At 40.8% G+C, this 21906-nt stretch overlaps 2 protein-coding genes across 9 annotated transcripts in view; one reads left to right on the forward strand and one right to left on the reverse strand.

Moving 5' to 3' along the window:
• On the reverse strand, positions 1-11141 carry FAIM (Fas apoptotic inhibitory molecule). Of its 5 annotated transcripts, none has more exons than XM_082235831.1 (5): positions 10899-11141; positions 5143-5266; positions 2697-2925; positions 1348-1397; positions 1-454 (listed from the first exon to the last, which is right to left on the reverse strand). In XM_082235831.1, exons 2-5 carry the CDS (start codon positions 5251-5253, stop codon positions 308-310), a joined length of 537 nt encoding a protein of 178 aa, XP_082091957.1. In that variant the 5' UTR covers positions 5254-5266; positions 10899-11141; the 3' UTR covers positions 1-307. The 5 variants fall into 5 exon arrangements, with proteins under 5 accessions (XP_082091957.1, XP_082091955.1, XP_082091956.1 ...); XM_082235829.1 differs by lacking the exon at positions 10899-11141 and adding an exon at positions 10760-10897; XM_082235830.1 differs by lacking the exon at positions 10899-11141 and adding an exon at positions 9981-10743.
• CEP70 (centrosomal protein 70) overlaps positions 9030-21906 on the forward strand; it is a 21457-nt gene continuing 8580 nt past the window's right edge. The window contains exons 1-10 of one of the 4 annotated variants that reach the window (XM_082235462.1): positions 9030-9825; positions 14267-14329; positions 15117-15218; positions 16049-16148; positions 16975-17098; positions 18017-18197; positions 18441-18652; positions 20320-20379; positions 20613-20715; positions 21726-21814. In XM_082235462.1, coding sequence (XP_082091588.1) covers positions 14321-14329; positions 15117-15218; positions 16049-16148; positions 16975-17098; positions 18017-18197; positions 18441-18652; positions 20320-20379; positions 20613-20715; positions 21726-21814 — 980 coding nt within the window. In that variant the 5' untranslated portion in view covers positions 9030-9825; positions 14267-14320. Of the gene's footprint in view, positions 9826-11174; positions 12470-14266; positions 14330-15116; positions 15219-16048; positions 16149-16974; positions 17099-18016; positions 18198-18440; positions 18653-20319; positions 20380-20612; positions 20716-21725; positions 21815-21906 lie in introns of those variants that run through there. The other 3 variants (XM_082235461.1, XM_082235464.1, XM_082235463.1) reach the window with 3 other exon arrangements.

The following is a 21906-nucleotide window of genomic DNA, read 5'->3' on the forward strand; positions in this document are numbered from 1 at the left end:
TTTAAATGAACAAATTTCACTACTGTGTTTTATTCTGCACTTATTAAAATTTTCCATGTAAACAATTTCTACATTGGTCAAAGTTCCTCTTTAGTGTTCTAATATATAAATTCTTTTTACAAAAAAGACATCATATTCTCATTTGGTCCTTCAATAAATTTCATATACAGCAGCTAGAAAATAAGAACAGCACAAACTGAATATACCATGAAGTATATATTAAAGTATATATTAAAGTAATCAATTACCACAGCAATTGAAAATCCCTGATCTTTGTATCTGCAATAGTCAGAATAATGGAAAGCGATTACAAAGGTGCTGTGATTTCTTCATCATCTACAACAAGCATATGAAGAATTCCTTCTCTTCTTTTCCCACTGCTGACAGCTTTAATGCAACAGTTATGCTTTCCAATACTGAAATGTGTTTCTGTCCCATCATCTACAAATTCTCCCTGGTACAAAAAAGGAAAAATAAATGTTGAACAGGTGATCAAATATATTCAAATACTCTAATTGTTCATTAACCACCAAAAGATTGTTCTAAAAGCAAAGGTGGCTAACCTGTAACCCTCCAGATGTTACTGAATTACAACTCCCATACAGCTCCCTGATCAATGCCCCCGTGAGCTGAGGTTGATGGGAATTGTAGTTCAGCTCCATCAGGAGGGCCACAGGTTCTGATACACAGGCAAACGTATTCAAAGTCATCACAATGCACTTCATAGAGCAGCACCAAGCTTAGATTGTCATGAAATTGGTTAAAGGTTTCATTGCTGACCAATGCTCTGTTCGCAAGTTTTATAAATTCCAAAGCGAATGAACTGTTTAATTGTTCCATTTCCTATGGAAGAAATTTATCGCACACTGGTGGCCTAATGTGTAGTCTATGTCACAAAGACAAGATAATAAATTTTTCCTATGTTTGAATAACACTTAAAAACACTTAAATACCATTCTATAAGTGAGTAGCTTTTAAAATCTTTCCCTCATTTTAAAGTCTTTCAGTCAACCCTGGAAGGCACTCCCTGGGAAGATGATGGACTATCCTTCCTTAGAGGTTTTTAAACAGAGGCTGGATGGCCATTTGTTCTGGATGTTTTAGCTGAGATTTCTGCACAGGAGGGGGTTGGAGTAGCTGAGCCTGAGGCCCCTTCCAACTCAACAATTCTATGAAAGAAGGAACTGGTCAAGTGTACATTTCCTTGCTTTTAAGGGTATTTAAACCAAGTTCAAATTCTTCACTTATGGAGGGGGTGCGGATAACATTGAATATGCATCTCTTAATTGTAACTTTAGTCCATTTTAATTTAAAAGTTTTCATTTTGGAATATCTATGGTTACATACCGCCGTTTCCACTTTTTTACCATTGCACCAGACATCCATTGTGTCTTTTTCTGTTAAAAAAATAAAAGGACTGTCACTTAATCATAACATTTTCTTATCTTAAAAACTATTTACTATAACGTATGCATGTCAGATATGTCCAGACCAAGGCTTCCCATTTTGTATCTTACATTTAATTTTGATTTAGGGCTTGTCCACAATTTCAGCCATTATTTAGCTACAAATTCATTTCTTCTCCATTCAAATTAGACCACAGTAATCCACACCTGCATGTATTTGAATCTGTATGTGAGGAGCAACTTTGGTCTTTCCCTTTCATCCCAGTAGGCATTCTCTTTCGTGTTTTTGTTCCAGCCTTCCAGCTTGTTGATTCTATTATGCTGCATATATCTTTTTTAAAAAAAAATCACCACCCAGGAAGTGTCCAAAAGCACAAAGACAGGCAATTTTAAATTCTCAACACACACTTTCTTGCTGTTCCATGCCTGTGTCTTGTGAAAATCCAATCTTATCCATTGAACTGAACCGCAGTTAAGCAAAATCTCCCTTCAGATTTTCTGTGCATAGCCGATTCAATGGGTAACATCAGATTTTTGCAAGGCACAACTGTGGGACAATGATAAAAACTCTCAGTTGCAGGGGAACCAATTAGTACACAATACAGGTGAAGCAAAAGTGTGGATGAGCTCTATATCAAGTGTAGTTTTGCACCTGAGCTAGAGTGATGAAGACAATGCTTTGTACAGCCACAGTCAAAGCCAGTAAGATTATGATAACATGAGGTTTTTCCTCCTAATGGACACGTTGGAGCCTAACAAGGGGTGTGTTAATCTACCTATGGGGTTGCAGGTTAAGAACTTTGCTTCAGGATGAGAACAGAAATTGTGCTCCGGCGGCGCAGCAGCAGCAGGAGGCCCCATTAACTAAAGTGGTGCTTCAGGTTAAGAACAGTTTCAGGTTAAGTACGGACCTCCGGAACGAATTAAGTACTTAACCCAAGGTACCACTGTAATCCAGTTTAGCATTACATGCAAATGTCATCCAGTGCCACTAATAAGCCAATGGTAAAATGATCACTAACTCAGATTACTAAAACATACTGAAGTGTTCATATGTTTTTTCCCATATCAAAAAGGCCCTTCATTAATTCCCAGGAGGTTCTAATGATACTCAGAGCTCTCCAGGATCAGGCTCCAATGAGATATTTGTTTTATATTTTGTTTCAAATAAAGGAGTCACAACAAAAATCAGTGCTCTTCGAACGGCACCACAGCATGACTAAACAAAATATATGGGAATATATGGGACCATACAAAAGGCAAACATGGAACTATGTAAGAATAACCTACCTAATACAACCCTATAATCTGTACAATCCAAGTGTAACATCCAAGTACTTGTTGTTTTTGACCTGTTCTCCATGTATTTTGTGAGGCTCTTGCCATTAATTTCCAAGGTATATTCATACGCAAAGCCACTGACAGCATCAATGTTAATAGTAGCCTTTGTTTTAGATGTTCCGACAGTAAATGTCTCTTTCCCCACTAATTTGAACATCCATTCTTTTCTCATTATTTCCTGAAGAGAAAAAAAATAGCATTGATGTCAACATATATATTTGCTTCAGTACTGAAAAAAGGAAACATCACATAGCTTTCTGTTTGTTTACATCATAAAAAGAAAGCTTGATCTCAAGTACACATTTCAGTTTAATAAAAGTGTTACATTACAAGGGAAGGTAATACAACAGACTGTCTTGAGCAACTGGATGGGGTATTTTGACACACACCAGGAAGTACAGTTTTGCTTTGTCCCCCCTGCCCCACCTTGGTTTTAATGTACAGTGGTACCTCGGGTTACATACGCTTCAGGTTACATATGCTTCAGGTTACACACTCCGCTAACCCAGAAATAGTGCTTCAGGTTAAGAACTTTGCTTCAGGATAAGAACAGAAATCGTGTTCCAGCGACGCAGCAGCAGCAGGAGGCCCCATTAGCTAAAGTGGTTTTTCAGGTTAAGAACAGTTTCACGTTAAGAACAGACCTCCGGAACGAATTAAGTACTTAACCCGAGGTACCACTGTATCTATGTGGGCATTTTTGTTTGCTTGTAAGCTGCTTTGGGTTGTCTTAGGCAAGATAAAAGCAACTACCAAATTTAATAAATAATAATCATTATTATCATCAATGCTAAAGGGACCTAATGCCAAAGCTAATTCACAGATGGCATCTAGCCCTTGTACACCTATATCACATTAATAGGGGCATGTTGTCCTACTTTTAGACAGAATGTCACTTAACACATTTATGGTGGGAATTCTCATGGGAAAAGAAGTGTTGGCAGGCAGTCTCTGGTATAAATGCAACAGGAAGCCAATATGGATTCAAGATTGGCCTTGCTGTCATTTATGGGGTAGAGAAAATTACTGGTATAATAGTTCATCTCCTAATAGTGGCTCATTACTGCTCATTACTGAAAAAGTAAGGAGGATTTTGTGCTGGGGAGATGGTTTATAAGTATTTGGCAGTTTGCAATGGCAGAAAAATTCACAGCAGAGGCAGATAGGGAAGGAAACTTTCCATGAGGACTGTCTCACCTATTGCTTAGAAATCATTTTTGAAAGATTATTTAACAGATTACAGAAAACATGTATATATGCAAGCAAAATGATACTGCAAAACCAGCTAAAGCAAAGTACATACATTGTACAACAGATTACTGCCCATCTCTTTTATTTTTTGGGTGTTGCTATTAAAATTTAAAGGGGGAAATGACTGCACTTTCAGACAAGTATGCATAGACTTTCACATACCAAGAGAACTATGGTGATAAGGCCTTTTTCCTAATGGTAGAAGTTTCACCATGATATTGTTTGGATTGTCAGCAAAGCCTAAGCTTTCTTTCTCATATCATACATATCATGTGGAAAACCACATCCTGGCAGAACAGACAGGCATGTGTCAGAGAACAGCTCTATTGCTGGAGCTCTGCATATACTTATTACTAGGGATATCACAGGAATAGGGGCATCCAGAAAGTCAAAGTCTCCTGCTCAGTTTCTGTGAGAAGAATCAAAGTAGGAAGCACAGCCCATGTTGAGTGGACTTCTTGTCCTGGTTCTATATGTGAACATATCCATTCACCAGCAGCCCATCCCAGAGCAAAGATTTACATCAGGGGCCAGGCAAGATGGTAGCAGTAGTGCAGCAACTCCTTGGACTCGACAGACTTCCTTGCCTCTTCCCTCTTTTCCCCTTGCTTGATTTTCTTCCCCAAATAAAAAAGAGACATAACCAGCATTTATGTTGCAATGCGTCCTTCTACTTCATATAATAAAAACTGAATGGAACTGCAACCCCCATAATTTTTGGCCACGGCTGGGGATTATATGCGTTGTAGTTCAATTTCCAGGATCTCTAACAGAAGGAAACATCACAGTACACTTCCATTTGTTCTGGGGAAAAAGCAAACGCAGAAGGAGGAAGAGCCCAGGAGTGTGAGGGGATGTCCTTTCCAAGGAGCTAATGCACTATTGCTATCACTGCTAATATTTTAAGAAAAGTAGAATATCTTCTGCAGAAAAACCAAGTGTTTTTCCACTACATGTTTTAGATTTTAGACCGAGACTTTAAATCCACAGTACAGATCAGTGACATAAATTTAATCTAACAAACTTCACAGAAAATAACCTCTTAAGGACTATTATTTGGTAAACTAGGTTAACTAGGTTTTACTGACATAAAAAAACTCACTGTTTGTTTTCATACTGTGTGCTTTTCATGTAAGAATCCTACCTTTCCATCCACATACACAACACGTTTTCCTGAGGTGGTCCCATGTTCAAATTCAATTTTGTGGATGCCATCACTCAAACCTACTTCCCAGATAGCCACTAGGTCCGTCATTCTGTCCAGGTAGCTGCAAGAATATATGTTTAAATACAACTGATTAATAAGTAGTCCACAATTCAGAGACCCCCTTTAGGTATGTACAAAAATCTGCACATGTATACTCCATACCCCAAGCAGATCTTTATTCTGAAGTCTGCTTCTGAACAGCTTCCAAATATTGTCCTCAGGTTTTGTGGGACCTCTTTGGAAAGAGGGATATTAAAGGCTACATTTCACTTGCCCTTGAAAACCTATCAAATGGTGCCTTAATCCTGTAGTGTTGTTTTTATTTAGGTAGTCTTTACCTCCTCACCCAAATTCTAAGCTACGAGGAACACAGCAATAATCAAATTATATTAGAAATGGAACAATACTCAGATCACAAGACAGCCTGAACTAGAATTTTTTTTGTAGGCATTTATTTTGACAAATACAAATAGGATGGAATCTAATTTGGACCCTTGGACTCTAGAAACGCTTTTGATCTAACACAGACATACACTAATAGAGGACATAGAGAGGCAATTTTGTTGATCAGCCTCCTGAAAACCAGCTCCTTAGAGCTGGATAACTCTCCAAAACAGTGTGCAAGGTGGCATAGTGGTTTGCAGGGGGAAATCAGCAAACATTGTCTCCCCTCTTCCACTAGTACACATCTCTACTGCATTAAAAGTCGAAGTGTATTGCACCCAAAACTATTTAAATAATGCTTTCCTTTATCAAATAGATCCCCTTAAATAAATGAATTTTTTGAACAGGCTCCAATTGTTATCTGTGTCACTGTAATCAAGTTTAGTAGTAAACCCAGAAATAGTGCTTTTTTCATATTTGAAAAAATTATTTCATTTCATATGCATTATAAATATAACAGACAAAAATTTAAAGATGAAAAACAAAACTATAAAATAGGCATGGAGAATGAGTAAGTTGCACTTGAATTAAAATAGCTAAGTCCAAGTAAAGACTGTCAACTTTATTAAATCATCAAGTATAATTCTAGATGAAATAGTTATTTTTATAGTTTTCTTGGCCAGTATTTGCAACCTAAAATATAAAGAATGAAAACATAGCTCAAGTTAAAATTCTGTTTGCATCTCAAATTAACTCATCTTATATGCATATTACAGTAGGCCTACTATTTAAACTATATTGATAGCACAAATCCTATCACTATTAACATCTGGGAAGGCTTTCCCAGACCTCTTACAGCACAGACTACTTTTTACCTTACATCATCTTCATAGTCAGTACTTTCATCACGGGATGCCATAGCAATCAAAACAGGCTTTAATCCATTTAGCAGCAAGAAAAGAAAAAGCAGAACACTAGCAGCAGCAAAGAGATGTTGAAAACTATAACTCCAGGTTTATTAGGAAGAAATCCTTTCCCAGTTTTCATCTTGTTTAAACACTATGGTTAGGATTCTTATAGGATTAAACACTGTTAAATATAATGTAATAAATCTGTCCATTATGGCAGTGCACAAAGTAGTGGCAAATATAAATCTACAGGCTTATAAAGTACTGGATTGTTTTACTAGTGCTGTGTATGCAACACATCTTTCTAGAATAACTGAAGACTGAGTAATTGCTTTTTCTATATAGTCTGCACACAATCTAGATCTATTGGATATATTTTTGCTCCTGAAAAGTGCTAATTGAGAAACAGAATTCCAAAAATAATAAAAGATCATTGTAGACTGTTTCCGCAGTATCCTGCAGTGTGCCCAATGAAAACAGATGTACATGGTCCATACAATGGGAGGTGTACCCACACACGCCCAATACAGTGGTACCTTGGATTACATACGCTTCGGGTTACATACGCTTCAAGTTACAGACTCTGCTAACCCAGAAATATTACCTCGGGTTAAGAACTTTGCTTCAGGATGAAAACAGAAATCATGCAGCGGCGACGCAGCAGCAGCAGGAGGCCCCATTAGCTAAAGTTGTGCTTCAGGTTAAGAACAGTTTCAGGTTAAGAACAGACCTCTGGAACGAATTAAGTTCTTAACCCAAGGTACCACTGTAATCTTGTGAACAGGCATATACTGTACAAAGATCACTATCAACATTTCATTCATCATTCACCCGAGACTTCTTCAGGGAAGAAAAAGTGTGAATAACCTAATCAAGGGAAGAACCTTCTAATGCATAACAATAACCACACCCATTCTTGTGCATCCCAAGATCTAGAATTGATCTATATTGAAAGTAACATGTTGAGAACCAGCATGAACGATTCAAGATTGAGAAAAGCCACATTTTTGTCCTACAAATGGATTAGTGTGTACATAGCTCAAGTTTTTATTTGCTAGTTATTCATAATGTTTCAAGTGACATCAGCTTTGCAACTATGTTATTGGCCCTCAATGACTTTTACAAACAAACTGTCTAGACTGTCTAGACAATTGTATTTTAACAATTTGGAGCAAAGAGATGGCCTGAAAGGACAGTTTTGCCAGAAGGTATCTACTCAACACAAACTACAAAGTGATTGCTATAAACAAACCTGAGTTACATCATGGCTCTGGATTGGGTTGACAACTCTCCCAAGTGTTGAACATGTAGTGATAAGTGATGCTTTATATTGAGACTTAAAGGTAAAGGGACCCCTGACCATTAGGTCCAGTCGTGGCCAACTCTGGGGTTGTGGCGCTCATCTCGCTTTATTGGCCGAGGGAGCCAGTGTACAGCTTCCGGGTCATGGGGCCAGCATGACTAAGTCGCTTCTGGTGAACCAGAGCAGCGCACAGAAACGCCGTTTACCTTCTCGCCGGAGCGGTACCTATTTATCTACTTGCACTTTGATGTGCTTTCGAACTGCTAGGTTGGCAGGAGCAGGGACTGAGCAACAGGAGCTCAGCCCGTCACAGGGATTCGAACTGCCGACCTGATTGGCAAGTCCTAGGCTCTGTGGTTTAACCCACAGCGCCACCCGCGTCCCATATTGAGACTTATGCTTATAAATAACCCAGTATGGCCTACTGGTCTAACACCAGGACTTCTTTAGCCCTGGTATCAGGAGATGCCAGGAACTGAACTGGGACTTTTTTGCAAACCCACTTTAAAACATGGCTTTGGGGTGGGGGTGGGGACTGTGGCAATCTCAATTAGCTTTAAAGACAAGTTGCTTATTTGGAACATTATTTGAGAAGTCATCTATGCACACACACATATGGGATATCCACCTGCACAGAACAGCAAGCAATTAAGAAACTCTTACCTGGAACCTGCCAGACAACAATGGAGATATCAATAAAGCTAGGCAGGCAAGCAAGTGAAAACCTAGCAGCTACAGACTGATAAGAGTGCTGGAAAAATAGACCAGTGATGTCATAATGTCACCTGTGTGTGACTAGACACTGAAATCTAAGAATTGAAGAGAAATTCCCATTAAGCAAACTCCCTGTCAATCAAAACCACTAATACTGCTGCCGCATATTATTTTATCCTAACTGCGTTTATCCATCTTTTGTTCCTGGAGGATAAAAAAAGCAACTGGAGGATAAAAAAGCAACTATCCAGTATTAAACTGTGTGAAATCAAGACTGAAGAGGAGGCCCTGAAGAAAATCAGAGATAAAAGGCCTATATTTTTAAAGAGCAATAATAAAATAGGAATAGAAGGAGATAGGAGACAGAAGCAGTTATAGGGAAAAGAGAATGTAAAAAGAGGTAGGAGGAATGAATGAGAAGAGGGTACAAGTGAAGGAGATGGGTACAAGAAACAACTGGAGATGAGGAAAATACTTTTGAGAAGCATGAGTGGGGAAAGAGGAAGGATATATATATATATTCCTCTTCAGACCCTTAAGATCAGCAAATTCTGCCTAAAACGTAGAGACTGTGTCACAATATCTCCAGGGTCAATGTCTCTACTTACTGTGAGAAAAGCTGAACTATGAAACTCCCTGCTGCAATGATACTGATTAGACATCAATAGAAAATGCCAGTACTGTAATTGCCAGCTTATTGTGCCAATCTCTATCTCCATCCACTACAATTTTGTCTAATAGTTCTACACCACCACTGTTTGACTAGAAGACTTTAATATTTTCAGCCCTCTCAAGGAACCTCTGGATTATAAGAAGTGTGGGAGAGCTGCTCACCAAGATATCCCAGGCTTGAAGTACTTTTAAAAAGAAAGCCGCAGCCCTTAAATTAGGCCTGGAAGCTCACAGGCAGCCCATGTGATTTGCCCAGAACCAACTGGATGTGGTCCCACCTGCCAGCAATTCACACTGAGAAAGGCTGCAACAATCTGTGCTCGCTGCCATTTCTGAGCAGTCTTCAAGGAATGAGAGCACCAGGGACAAGAATACGCCAAAGAGAGTTGGGGTGAGAACACACAGACCTGTTTTACACCATTATTTACATCTGAGGAACGCTGGGAGGTGCATAGAGAGAAGAAATGCCATAGTGCCTATGCCACAGCATATCCAGACTCCTTCATCTGCAGCAACTGCCCCAACTGGTCTCTACAGCCACAGTAACTCTCCAAGGGTTTGACTTCACCCCCAAAGGCACATTCTTCCATTGTCTCCAGAGGCAGACAGATGTCGCCAACAACAACATTCAAGGAGAAGGTGAGAAAACCCTATCCATGCCACAAATTCAAATACCAAAAGCATGTGAAGAATATGTCTTAATCTACATTTATAGCATTCTAGATTCTTCAATGGAAGGGTCATTTGGTGGCTCAGGCCAAGTAACATTGGATGTATATCTAAGTGTGCATTACCTTTGCAAGAGGATGCTTCTTTACTGCTGGATTAATCTGAAATAACTAGGAGAGGTGGGTACACAATCATTCACCCTTCCACTCACAGAGTAGAAGGGGGGAAAAGTTGTTCCTAGCCTAGAGAAGGGTTGTTACAGTGGGTCAAGAGAGCCATAAATAGTGTTCATGTCTTTGAACTTGCTTTCTAAGGGCGATGTGGTTTGTCTCTAGGGCATATGTGTACAAAGAGGCACAGAAATGGTCATGTAATCCGGATTAACTCCCTGGTGCCTTTTTAAATTAGCAAATGGATGAATCACAACCCCCTCCCCTCTTTATAGTCGAAGCGAGAACTCCAGCCACAGGTAGTCGATGTGAGTAAGCAAGGGGTGGCGGTGGTTAATCCGGAGTAATAAAGGCAGAGCCAAACAAACCGTCAGCTGCTTTCAAGGATTTTACAGGGATTTATCTAGGCCGGGGCAGTTGAAAGATACACACAGTAAAGGGGTGGAGGAGGTGGGTAGATGGGCTGGGATTGAGGGGGAGAGGAAGAGACGGGCCAACCGTCGTGTCGGCTGATGACAGGGCCTCCCCCTTCTTCCCACCCCACGGAGTCCTCCCGAAGGCGAGGCCTTTTTCCTGGGGACAGTGGCGAGGACCTGTATCTATGGGCGACGGGCCCGTAGCGCTACAAACAACTCCAACCCAGGCGGAGGAGAAGGAGAAGGAGATAAAATGGCGGGGCGGGGCACGACGAGTTACGGCGACTCTGCCCTCCTCCCTCCTTCTCCCTCAGATACCTGCGCGGCTCTCCCAGACCGTTACTCCGCTCGCAACGGACTCTCCCTCCCAAAATGGCGGCCGAGCCTGGAGGAGGAGGAGGAGAGGGAGAGGGAGAGGCCGCCCAGCGCCTCTTCCTTTCTCCACCCGGCGGCTCACCTGCTTTGCTCCGTCCCGCCTGTCCGTCAGCGGGCTGCTGCTTTCATCTCACACCCCCCGCCCGCCCGCCCTGCCTCCGTGGAGCAGCTTCCCTTCTCGCGAGGGAGGCCTCCTTCTCCAGCGCCACCTCTGGAGGCGCCTCGGCTGCTCGCTCCCCAGTTCCTCCTCTTCTCCTCAGGCTCCCCAAAGCAACCCGGGCTGACTGCTCCCCGCTGCGCCGCGCTTAAATTTCTTAAAGGATGCTGCTTCCTCGTTCTTCCTTCAGCGCCCCTTCACCTTTTCTTCCATCATTACTTTTCCTTACTCTTTTCCCATGAAGCAGCTGCAAGGCGGATACGGCTTGTTCCTAAATCAGGATTTATAGTCCCTCCGGAGAAGGAAAAAACAGTAACAACCCAGTTCGGATTTATTTCAGAGGAACAGGCGTAGGCGGTTTTTCTTCCGTGCTGCCTGAGTTTTGCAGTACTTTTCTTTCTCTCGGATTGCTGGAAAGAGATTGTGTCGAATAGTCTAGAAACGTAATGTAATTCTTTGTACCCAAGCAAGAGTATGTTATCCTTCTATGTTTGCTAATAGCAAAGAAATACAGGATGGCGGCTCCTATTGTATATTCTCATCTGGGAGAGTTTGCTACGCGCCCTAGCCATAGGTGTGGAAAATTCAAAGAGTCTTAAAAACCCAATCTTGTACACATTTTACTCAGAAGTAAATAAACCCCACTGCTTCCAATGGGATTTAATTCCCCTACAGTCTTACGGTTCAGATTAATGTGGGAGCCTTTAAGGAGCAGCAAAATCGAAACGATGCTGATCGGTGTCTTTTCCCCTGTTAATCACCGAGCGCACCCATCGACGGAGCCCCAATAACATTGGAAGGGAACTAGCTTCCCGGGGGCTCATGACAGAATTCCCCACAGGTGCCCTTTTGTCCTCCACAATCTCCTTTGGTACTCGTATGAGAGGGGAAATGCAACAGGTGCAGCTTTCACAGCATCGTGGAGTTGGAGGGAACCTCGATGGCCTCGATCTTACTGCAGCCCCTTTGTCTGATCTGGTGCAAGAGCACCCACGACAGATGGCTGCCCTGAAGACATAGGATAGTGAGGGAAAGCTTCACCTGTTGAATAAGATGCACGGGGTGGGGTGGCAACTGCTAAAGGCGCAGGAGCGCCACCAGCAAAATGGGCCATCTTGCTGTCAGAGAGAGGGAGAGTCTAGAAAACGTGAAGAATTTGTTTCCAGTATAAAGCGCAGCATCTTTTTCCTGCGGCCGCCAAGTAAAGAGGAGCGAGCGAGCCAAGCTCAGAGAGTAAAACCTGCGTGGGATTGAGGAGCGCGATGACAGCTCCTCTTTAGAAATGGTTCCCTCCCAGTCCCTAGATGGAGCCGAAAGGCGCCCATATTTGGAAGGGGAGGAGACTGAAGCCCAACCCTGGGGGCGGCCTTGCTGCGAGGATTTCCTCCAACCCCGCAGCTGAAGCTGCAAAGCCCGCCTATAACGGCTGGGAGAGGCGCAGCCCCGGGCTGCTGCAGAAAAGAAGAGACCGGAGCTTGTTAAATCGTCCGCGCCAGGTAATGGGCTTTTGAGTTCTCGATGTGAGCAAGTGAAAGTGAGGACACGTGTCAAAGGAAGGCGCAAGGGCCCAAAGGGACCTAAAGGTGTTGGTGGAGGGAGAAGGAGGTGGCGGCGGCGGCGGGTGAGGAGCCTGTGGGGAGATATTATTGCTTTTACATGTGCTGGTGCTTTTCATATTTAGGCCTCTTTGCACAGACAGCGTTTACTAGAAGTATAGTAAGGGCTTTAATTTATATTCTGGTTTGCCACATGAGCTGCAACCTCAGGAGATAAAACATATAAAACAAACACGTCTCTGCAGCATAAACAAACTTGCTCATCGATTCTCAGCTTCTGCCCCAAGAATATTCAAACCCACTTAAACTCTAGCGTGTGCCGGTAAAAGGCAACACTTTGTTATCTGCAGCAGGTTTTTTTTAGTAACTTGAAACCTTGCATATGCTTTCACTAGCAGAAATGCCCTTCAGGCCAGGGAATGCATATAACCATCAGCTCCTTATAGTTGGCATGACTGTTACTCTATATAAATATTTGTTTTAGTGTTTTAAAATTGTAAACCACCTTGGCAGAAAGATAGTATATAAAGCCATCCAATAAGAAAACCAGGGGACGCGGGTGGCGCTGTGGGCTAAAGCCTCAACGCCTAGGGCTTGCCGATCGAAAGGTCGGCGGTTCGAATCCCCGCGGCGGGGTGCGCTCCCGCTGCTCGGTCCCAGCGCCTGCCCACCTAGCAGTTCGAAAGCACCCCCGGGGGCAAGTAGATAAATAGGTACCGCTTACCAGCGGGAAGGTAAACGGCGTTCCGTGTGCGGCTCTGGCTCGCCAGAGCAGCGTTGTCACGCTGGCCACGTGACCCGGAAGTGTCCCCGGACAGCGCTGGCCCCCGGCCAATAGATGTGAGATGGGCGCACAAACCCCAGAGTCTGTCAAGACTGGCCCGCTCGGGCAGGGGTACCTTTACCTTTACCTTTAAGAAAACCAGGCAAAACCCACCCACTCTGCAAAGCCAACCTCCACAAAAAGGCAACCCCGCCCCCAAACAGGCAAAGGCACTTTACCATCCCCAGAAGCACTCTTCACAAACCCAGACAGGCAAAAGCAACTCATCTGTCCCAAAAATCCACACACACAAAAGGCAAAGTTACCCAAAAACCCACAGATGACAAGCAAACTCACACATACCCCCAAACAGTAATACAGCCCCCCAAGAAACAGGAAAAAAATCCTCCTCAAAGGAAAAAACCACATACCACAAAACATGGAACGTCCCCTATAATAGGCAAAGCACAAGCTTCCTTTTGCACAACCTGTGCAGACATCTCAGTCACACGTGCACATATAAAGCAAGCAGGCACCAACCCAGCTGGCAAAAAGATCACTTTCCCCTTTACTGAACATGAATTACCACTGTTTCTAATCACCCGCAACTATTATGCTTCTATTCAGATGTGCAATGAGCCCTGTTTTTCTCTTGCTTATGATTTTTTGAAGAATGTGCAGGAGTCTTAAATTGGAAGGTGGGTGCTTTCAGGTTGTTTCTGTGTTGTACTTTGAATGCAACAGTAATAAGTTTGAACTAAAGGGGTTTTTATTCAGTGATAATGTGGACTTCTCTGTGAAGGACCTCTATGCTAAAGGATAATCAACAATCTCTTTGCAGACTTCAGCCATCTGAAATGGAAAACAGAAGGGGAAATAAGAACTTATCATAATATTGCCACATGTAAAATTTGTTCATATCAAATTTTCCTCCGATGTGTTTCACCATATTTTTCTCCTAAATGTATTTTCAGATTACAGAAGAGATTGGAATATTGACTGAAACTAAGGCTCCAAAATAATTTACTATGGCAGAGGTATTTGAACTTTAGATAATTCATAACTGTACATTTTAAACATATGTGGAATTGGTAAGAAATAGTACAATAACCTTTAGTATATTACCGTATGCGTATAATGTATTCTTTAAAATGTTTGAAGTGTTGAGGGAAGAAGCCATTTCTCCCCACACGTTATAATAAATTGCATGACAAGATGTTATTTAGTCTACTGTCTGTACTCACTTTCTCAGGAGTAAGTCCCATTGAATTCAGTTGGGCTTACTTCTGAGCAGACATGTTTGCACATTGTTCTGCTAGGCCATAGTTTAACCTTACATGAAGAAAGTTAGGTGAATCCTATTTACAATTGCAATCCTACTCTTAGTAACTGGGGAGTAAGCCCTTTGAGTTCAACATGACTACCAAATGATGTATTGCTCTAAAACTGGATTCTATGTATGCAAATGCTATCTAACTGTTTATTAATCTGTGCTCAGTTTCAGTTTCCTTTTCTTTGTAAAGCAGAAAAATAACCAGATTAAAGCTGTACAAAAATATGTGTTTTTCAGATGAAGTCTGCATATTTTAAAAAAATGATAGCATTTTAAAAAAATGAAATCCAAAGGAATCTTAAAAGATCATGCTATCAGAATTCCGCATAAGACTTGGATCTCTTGTTCCTCCTTCTAAGCTTCTATACAGTAGTATGCATCTACGGCTGCAATCCTATACCCACTTTTTGGGGAGTAAGTTCCACTAAGTAGAGTAGATAAACGTAGCATTTTGGTGTGTTTTTAACACATTCCTTTTGTTTGGTTTTCAGAGCTCTCAAAGTTGTAGCTTGCCAACAGAGGCAGCATCAGGTTCCATGATGATACATTCCTGCCCAGAAAGAATGTCTAATGATAGTCGGAGAATGGATGAGGTAAGAAGTTAGAAAGTTATACTTTCTCAAAGTGTAGAACATTTTGCAATTGACTGGGCTCTTGTAGAATGTCTTAAAACAGATGATGACTGTTGAACATGTGTGAAACAGGGAGCTGCTTGAGGGGAATATTGAGGGTGTGTTTTCTCTCTCTCTCTTTCTTTGTCTTTCCAGTTGCTTGATTTGTCTTTTCTTTTTTTAATTGTGCATATGGAATTATTAATGGGTCAGAGTGGTTGAATATATAAAGAAGGCTCATAACAAGATCTGAAGCCTTTAATTGGGATGAACCTTTATGGAAGATGGGAGCTTAGGGAAATTAAGTGGGGCTAAAAACACACTTAATATGAATGTATTGAAATTAATAAAATATAAATTCAGGTAGGTAGCCGTTGGTCTGACACAGTTGAAATAAAGCTTGCACACGAAAGTTTATACCCAGAACAAACTTAGTTGGTCTCTAAGGTGCTACTGGACATTAAAAAAAAATTAATAAAATATAATTTCTATACAGTTTACTTTTATCCCATTTTTACAGTAAAGCAAGAAGTGTTTTTATGATATTGCTCAGTGAAGGAATTTGTTATCACAATTTGAGGAGGTGCTCTCAGTTATGACCAAATTGGATGCCATTGAAACTCATAAAATGTTGTGATGTGGGGTTCATACATTGTGGCCCTTTTGCTGCCTTAGGTATTTTGGCAGTGGTGTTTGGAAGTTGATGTTGAGTGAATAATTAGGAGAAAAGCAAATTAGAGAACAAGCAAGAAAAAGATGTATACTCTAGCATGAAGAAACTCACAATATTTTCCATTTTGTCTGACTTTGAGCAGGAGCAAGAAGAATGGGGAAAATTAAACAAGTTATTAAGGCAACATGGCTTAAAACCTGTGTACCTTGATAAACCTGGAACTGGCAGAAACATAGCAGGTAAAACATCTCTTTTAGAAAAGAAACTGTAAATCAGCCTTCAGTTGAATTTTTCACTTTTCTAATTGCTTTAAGATGTGAATTTTCAAGTGTCCGCAGTGTCATTCATATTATATGGCTGCAAGGGAAGTGTGCATGATCAGCTATGTTACTACAGCTATGTTACTTGGTTTAATCTACATACAAAATGTAGATAATTAGTATGAACAAGGCAAATGTTAGATGTCATGTATTTATTTTTTTGAGGATGCCTCCACCTGGCTCAAGCACTATGAAGTGTAAGAAAGAAACACACTGCTTTCTTGTTTAAGCCATCTGGAGATGTAACCTACACTTACTGTTTTCCTACAGGCACCTCTGCCACAATGTGCCTTCTTCATTCCAGTGGCCTGTTTTGAGACATTTGTTATAAAATGGTATTTCTTAATGAGCTTCTCAAGGACTGCCTTATTCCATATGAACCTACCCAGACCCTGAGATCATCTTTTGAGGCTGTTCTTTGTGTGCTTCCTCCAAAGGGTGGCAACATGAGAACAGGCCTTCTCTGCAGTGGCTCCCCATTTGTGGAACGCTCTCCCCAGGGAGGTTCACCTGGGACCTTCATTATACACTTTAAGGCACCAGGCAAAATATTCCTCTGCTGTGGGGTGTGTGTGTGTTATTGGATTGTTCTTGTTTTTATTTTGATTATGTATTCTGTGTTTTTATATCGTGATTTTATCCTGTGAACCACCCTGAGACCTGCGGGTATAAGGTGTTATACAAATTTAAGAAATAAATTAATAATAATAGTGACTTTTTAAAATTAAAAAAAAACCCTTTGCAGATAGGATTGTTATGGACAGACAGACTTCGCAAGCAATACGATATGCATTGAGATCATTAATGGAAGAAACAGAGCGTCAACGTAAAATAGTTCGTGGCTTGATAGAAGAAAATCGCCAAATTAGGTAATAACGTTTCTTAGCATTCTTCTGCGGCATCTAACAGGCTCGGTGCAGAGAGTTCTGAACCAGCCTAGAGGCTGGAAGGGAACCATCTTCACCTCTGTTCTTTGCTAATCAGAGTTCTTCACTCTTGCCATGTTTTTCTTTACAATGGTAGAATTGTTGCAGGGGAGACTGGCAGGCTGCTCTTGAAAGCAGAATGTCATACTAGATCAGCCTTCTCCAACATGATGCTGCAGAGGCTGCTGTACAACAACTCCCATCATCCCTTACCCTTGGCTGTGCTGGCTGGTGCTCATGGGAGCTGTAATCTTAAGAGATCTGGAGGGCACAAAGTTGGGGAAAACCTGGACTAAATGCCCTGATCCACTATAGCAGTTTTTACTTACTTCTGCTACATTGGCTTGTCAATTTTTCTGCTTCCTGGCTTTCACAAAGTCTTGCTCACAACTGCTCTGTTTGACTTGTTTTGTGGCTTAAAAATTCTGACCTGCCTGTTATGGCATTTTGGAAGCTGCTCCATGCATTCTTCTCATTCCTGCACAGGAATGCCAGGTATTGGGGGTTACATGATAGGTCAGGATTTGTCCCTGTGTCCATTCTCCAATGTGAATAGGTATGCCTTGTTCTTCAAAGAGCGAGGAAAGAACATGTGGCTTGTTTTTCATCAAGTCCAGTCTCCCAAACTGATGCTTCACTTTGGCTCATGTACTTACAGCATGTGAAAAGCAACAAGAAAACAGAAAATCCTTCAGGAGAACTTGTTTATATTGTCTTTTAAATGCAGATTCTTTAATTCAGATTAAATACTTTAATCTGGAAAACTTTAATTCAGATTAAATTCACTGTGGTTTAGTGACTTGTAGTTTTCACAGAAGGAATTTCTTTATTTTCTATTTTTATTTTTATTTTTAAAAAAAGAGATGAACTACGTTTAGAGCGAAGTCGGGCTTCTCGGCAGGAACAACGAGCCAATGAGCTAGACATCATTGTGGAAAATGTCAAACAGAAAATCTGTCAGCTGGAAGATAAGTCTATAGCTCATGCTTGTGAGCAGCAGAACCAAGTCAAGGAGCTTCAGAAAGATCAGCAAGCTTCACAGGTACTTAATTAGTAGAGATGTGGAATTCATAAGTTTATCATGTCAGGGGATTACTGATCACAGAATCGATACCATTGTACAGTATGTCATGGCAGAATGTTTTGACCTTATTGGTGATGCACTTTTAAAATGTACTTGCAAGAAAAAGAACAAAACGAGTTACCTCTTTTAAGAAAGTGAGAGACTTCTTTTAGAATGGACAGAGCAAATGAATTCTGGCCTACCATTTACTTCCCTTCTTAGGACTGTTCTGCCTTCTGTGATTCCCTTGCGTTCTGCTTGCAGGCAAAGAATCAGCAACAGATTGACAAGCTCCGAGAGCAGGAAGAGACTATTGCCCGTTTGGAAAAAGAGCTTAAAAAGATGGACATGGAGGAGGAGGAGTGTTTGGCTACACAGAAAAAAATATTCCGGCAGTTCTGCAAACAAGCTCCAAGAACTCACTTGGATCAGCAGTAAGTAATTCTGGATAATTCATGAGAGTTTTGTGCAAATCTTAAGATTTGCAAGTTAAGTATTTCTCACTATAATCTGAAGGATGAGCTTGGGAGTTGCATAGGATTCCTGGCCATTCTTGGTAAGAACTTGGGTCCAAGTACTTTACCTGTACTTTGCAGGTACTTGGGACCAAGTACTTTACCTGTAGTGGCATTGTTGCTGCCACCTCTGTGGATGTTGTGTTGCCTTGGGTGAATAAGGAGAGGCAGGACAATCTTGGTGGTGCCATTTAAAATCTTGTGTATTTTTATAGTCTATGAGTAGTATTCAGCTATTTTTTACTTAGAGTAAACTCACTGAAATTAATAGACCTAGCTTAGTTACGTTCATTGCTTTACCCTGTCTACTCTGAGTAAAAATTAGTTGACTACCACCCTATATATTTAATAAATATACCCCCAAATTTTAATATTCAGGATGCACACGTACCATACTTTTAAAGAACATAAGTTCTCCCAAATCATCCTGGGAGCTTTAGTTTATCTCTCACAGAGCTACAGTTCCCAGCACCCTTAACAGATTATAGTTCCCAGGCTTCTTTGAGGGAAGGCATGTGTTTTAAACGTATGGTGTCTAAGCAGCCTATTACTCCTAAGAAGGTCCATAGGAAAAAAATCAGAACTACCACAGGGTGGCAGCAAAAGGAAGAAAATGTCTAATAATCTCTGGCCTTATAACAAAGCTAGTTCCAAGCAGCAATACATTGACTTGTTATGTACTGTTAAGTCTGATTTTTTTACAAAATTAGCTCACCTCGTAGATCATTGTATGACAAATACTGTAAATTCCTGAAGAGTACAAAGCATTCTGTAAAATCTGCAGTGGTGATGCTTTTTTGAGAAAAAAACTCTCTACTACCCAAACTTGATGGAGATCTGATTTTGTGTGTTTCTTCCACTTATTTTTAGTAAACAAAACTAACATTACATGTTATGTAAGTATCTGAAAAGCTTTTCTAACTTGTCATAAATAGTTAGAACTGAAATGTTTTTCTTGCTGGGGCAGGAGAATATTCAACAAAGATATCTTAGTTTGGTTTAAGTGTTTATATTAAAATACAATCACAAGTACACACTGTGATAAATTTCTGAAGAGAGTTGTTGGAAGAGATGGAAAGAGTCTGAGACATTACTGTCGCCTGTTTTTTCTGTTCTAAGTGTCTTCTGTTTTTTGCCTACATCCTTTCAGGAAGTGTGGGGGCTGGTGGCCTCCTTCAGGGTCTGGGCCTTCCTCCCCCTCATCCATCTTGCTACTGTCTTGAACTCAGGTCCCAGAGCTTCTGAAAAAGGATTGATTGCTAGGAGGGAAAATGAGTTACATATGCTTGCACTGCATAGGAATAGTTACTTGAAGACAAAAGTTAATTACAAGTTGACTTTAGATTTTCCCATATTAGATCCATTCCAGTTGCCCAATTGTATTCATTATGGTACTAATTGCTTGTATGTATTTTATTTTATAAAGAATTGTTCTTCTGAAGAATACATAGTAGTGGAATATATTTTGGAACATTTCGTATGATATAGCTTCATTGTCATCGTTCTTTCTATAATAATAATATTTTGTTTATATACTAAAATTGGATTGCCACTCTTATGGTGTGTTTTCCCTTGTTTCTTTCTAGGATTTGTTCTTTAATTGACCATTATGAGTCTCAGATCAAGCAAGTGAGAAAAGAATTAAGGTAAGAAGAGAAGTCATGTTAGGAGGGATTTCATAATACGATAAAAAAGATGAATAGGAAAAGTCGTCAATACAAAATGAGTGATTCGGTGGTGATGTATCGATGGCTGAATAGATCAGCTTATTCAGGTTAGTCTTGCGGAATAGGTCTCACCAATCAAATGATTTCTAGTTTTGTAATTTTAGTATTTTTCACTGTAGCGGAACACATTTTAACTTGGATTTCCTTCCTAGGAGATATAACAGAGAGCCTGATCATACACAAGGAGAAGGGAAAAATGAGGAAGAATTCTTGAAGGAAATAGATGCCACTCCAAATTACAGAGCCCTACTCATGGTAAGGCACAAGCAGGTACCCATGGATGTAGAAACTGTCCAACCTCTAGGGAGGAAGTTAAAGGTGTCCACTTCAGGTTTATGCTGAAGACAAGATGCATGAGGGGCAGTCTTCCAATGACCTCCCCTCCCAGTAGCTGTTCCCAAGCTGTTTTCTACCTTGGAACAAATATTTCTTGGATGTCTGTCGCTCTCCCCCGGATGACTGCCAGATGGAGCGCTTCTGCAATGGGTGCAGCAGGGTTGCACTTGGTGGCTGCATAGTATATAGCAGCCGATGGCTGGGGAATTTTGACAAAGGCTCCTATGCACATAGAGTTCCTCTGTGCAAGGGACAATCCTGCCCCCGCCCCCGATGTGGAGGAGCTGTTGTGTGTACGCCCCTTCTTGTGCTTATCAAACATGTGTCCAGCAAGGCCACCAGGTTTCTTGGTGGGAGGGGAGATAGCCTATGCAGTCTTGTATAAAGGTTCCCATTGTTCTCTTCTAAATCTACCCCATCCTCCAAAAAACCTGCCGAAGTTAATCCCTGGTTTGATTAAAAGAAAACTCAGCAGTTTGCATCGTCACTTCTGTTTGATTCTCAGCATATTGTGTGGAGATGGGCACCCTTCAGTCATCTGGTTACTGTTTGCACAGCATGGAACAGCCTCCAACCCAATGACTGACTGGCTGTTTAATTTTAAATATCATATGTAATATTTGGCTTTTATCACCTGGTTTTATAATTTGAGATATTGTGAAAATGGTCATATACTTAAAATTGAATAGCTGGAATTTTAAACTTAAGAGTTCCTGATACAAACCACAGTTCACCTGTAAGCTCCCTAGGTGACTATTTGAGGAAGTCAGTATTTCTCAACATTTTGTTGGTAAAGCCCCTTAGTATATAGCAATAGTACAGTATACTAGTGACTTATTTAGCCCACTTGTTGTGAAGACAATTGAGATAGGTTAGTGACATTATGAATGCTTATATGACAACATATTTATTATAAAAAATCTTTGAAGTCTTTCCAGACTCAGATAATCGAAACAAAAGCCAGAAATGAACAGCTGTTACGTGAAAATACAAATCTCAGGAAAGAGATGGAAATCAGGTAAATAGTGTGAATTTTTTATAGGCTGTTAGGAAAGCATAGCTGCTTCACAATGTAATTATTTCTTTAATAGTAAAAGTGATCTATAGCAT

This window comes from Podarcis vaucheri, assembly GCF_965113315.1.
Source record: "Podarcis vaucheri genome assembly, chromosome: 1".
NCBI classification, from domain to species: domain Eukaryota; kingdom Metazoa; phylum Chordata; class Lepidosauria; order Squamata; family Lacertidae; genus Podarcis; species Podarcis vaucheri.

What these genes read in the sequence shown, in the direction of transcription:
- FAIM (XM_082235828.1), bottom strand. Translation starts at nt 6,508, where the DNA reads ATGGCATCCCGTGATGAAAGTACTGACTATGAAGATGATGTAAG. An exon ending in AGATTATAGGGTTGTATTAG is followed by an intron (nt 1,398 to 2,696) that starts GTAGGTTATTCT and finishes TTTTTTTAACAG; the next exon opens with AAAAAGACACAATGGATGTC. An exon ending in GTAAAAAAGTGGAAACGGCG is followed by an intron (nt 455 to 1,347) that starts GTATGTAACCAT and finishes TTTTTGTACCAG; the next exon opens with GGAGAATTTGTAGATGATGG.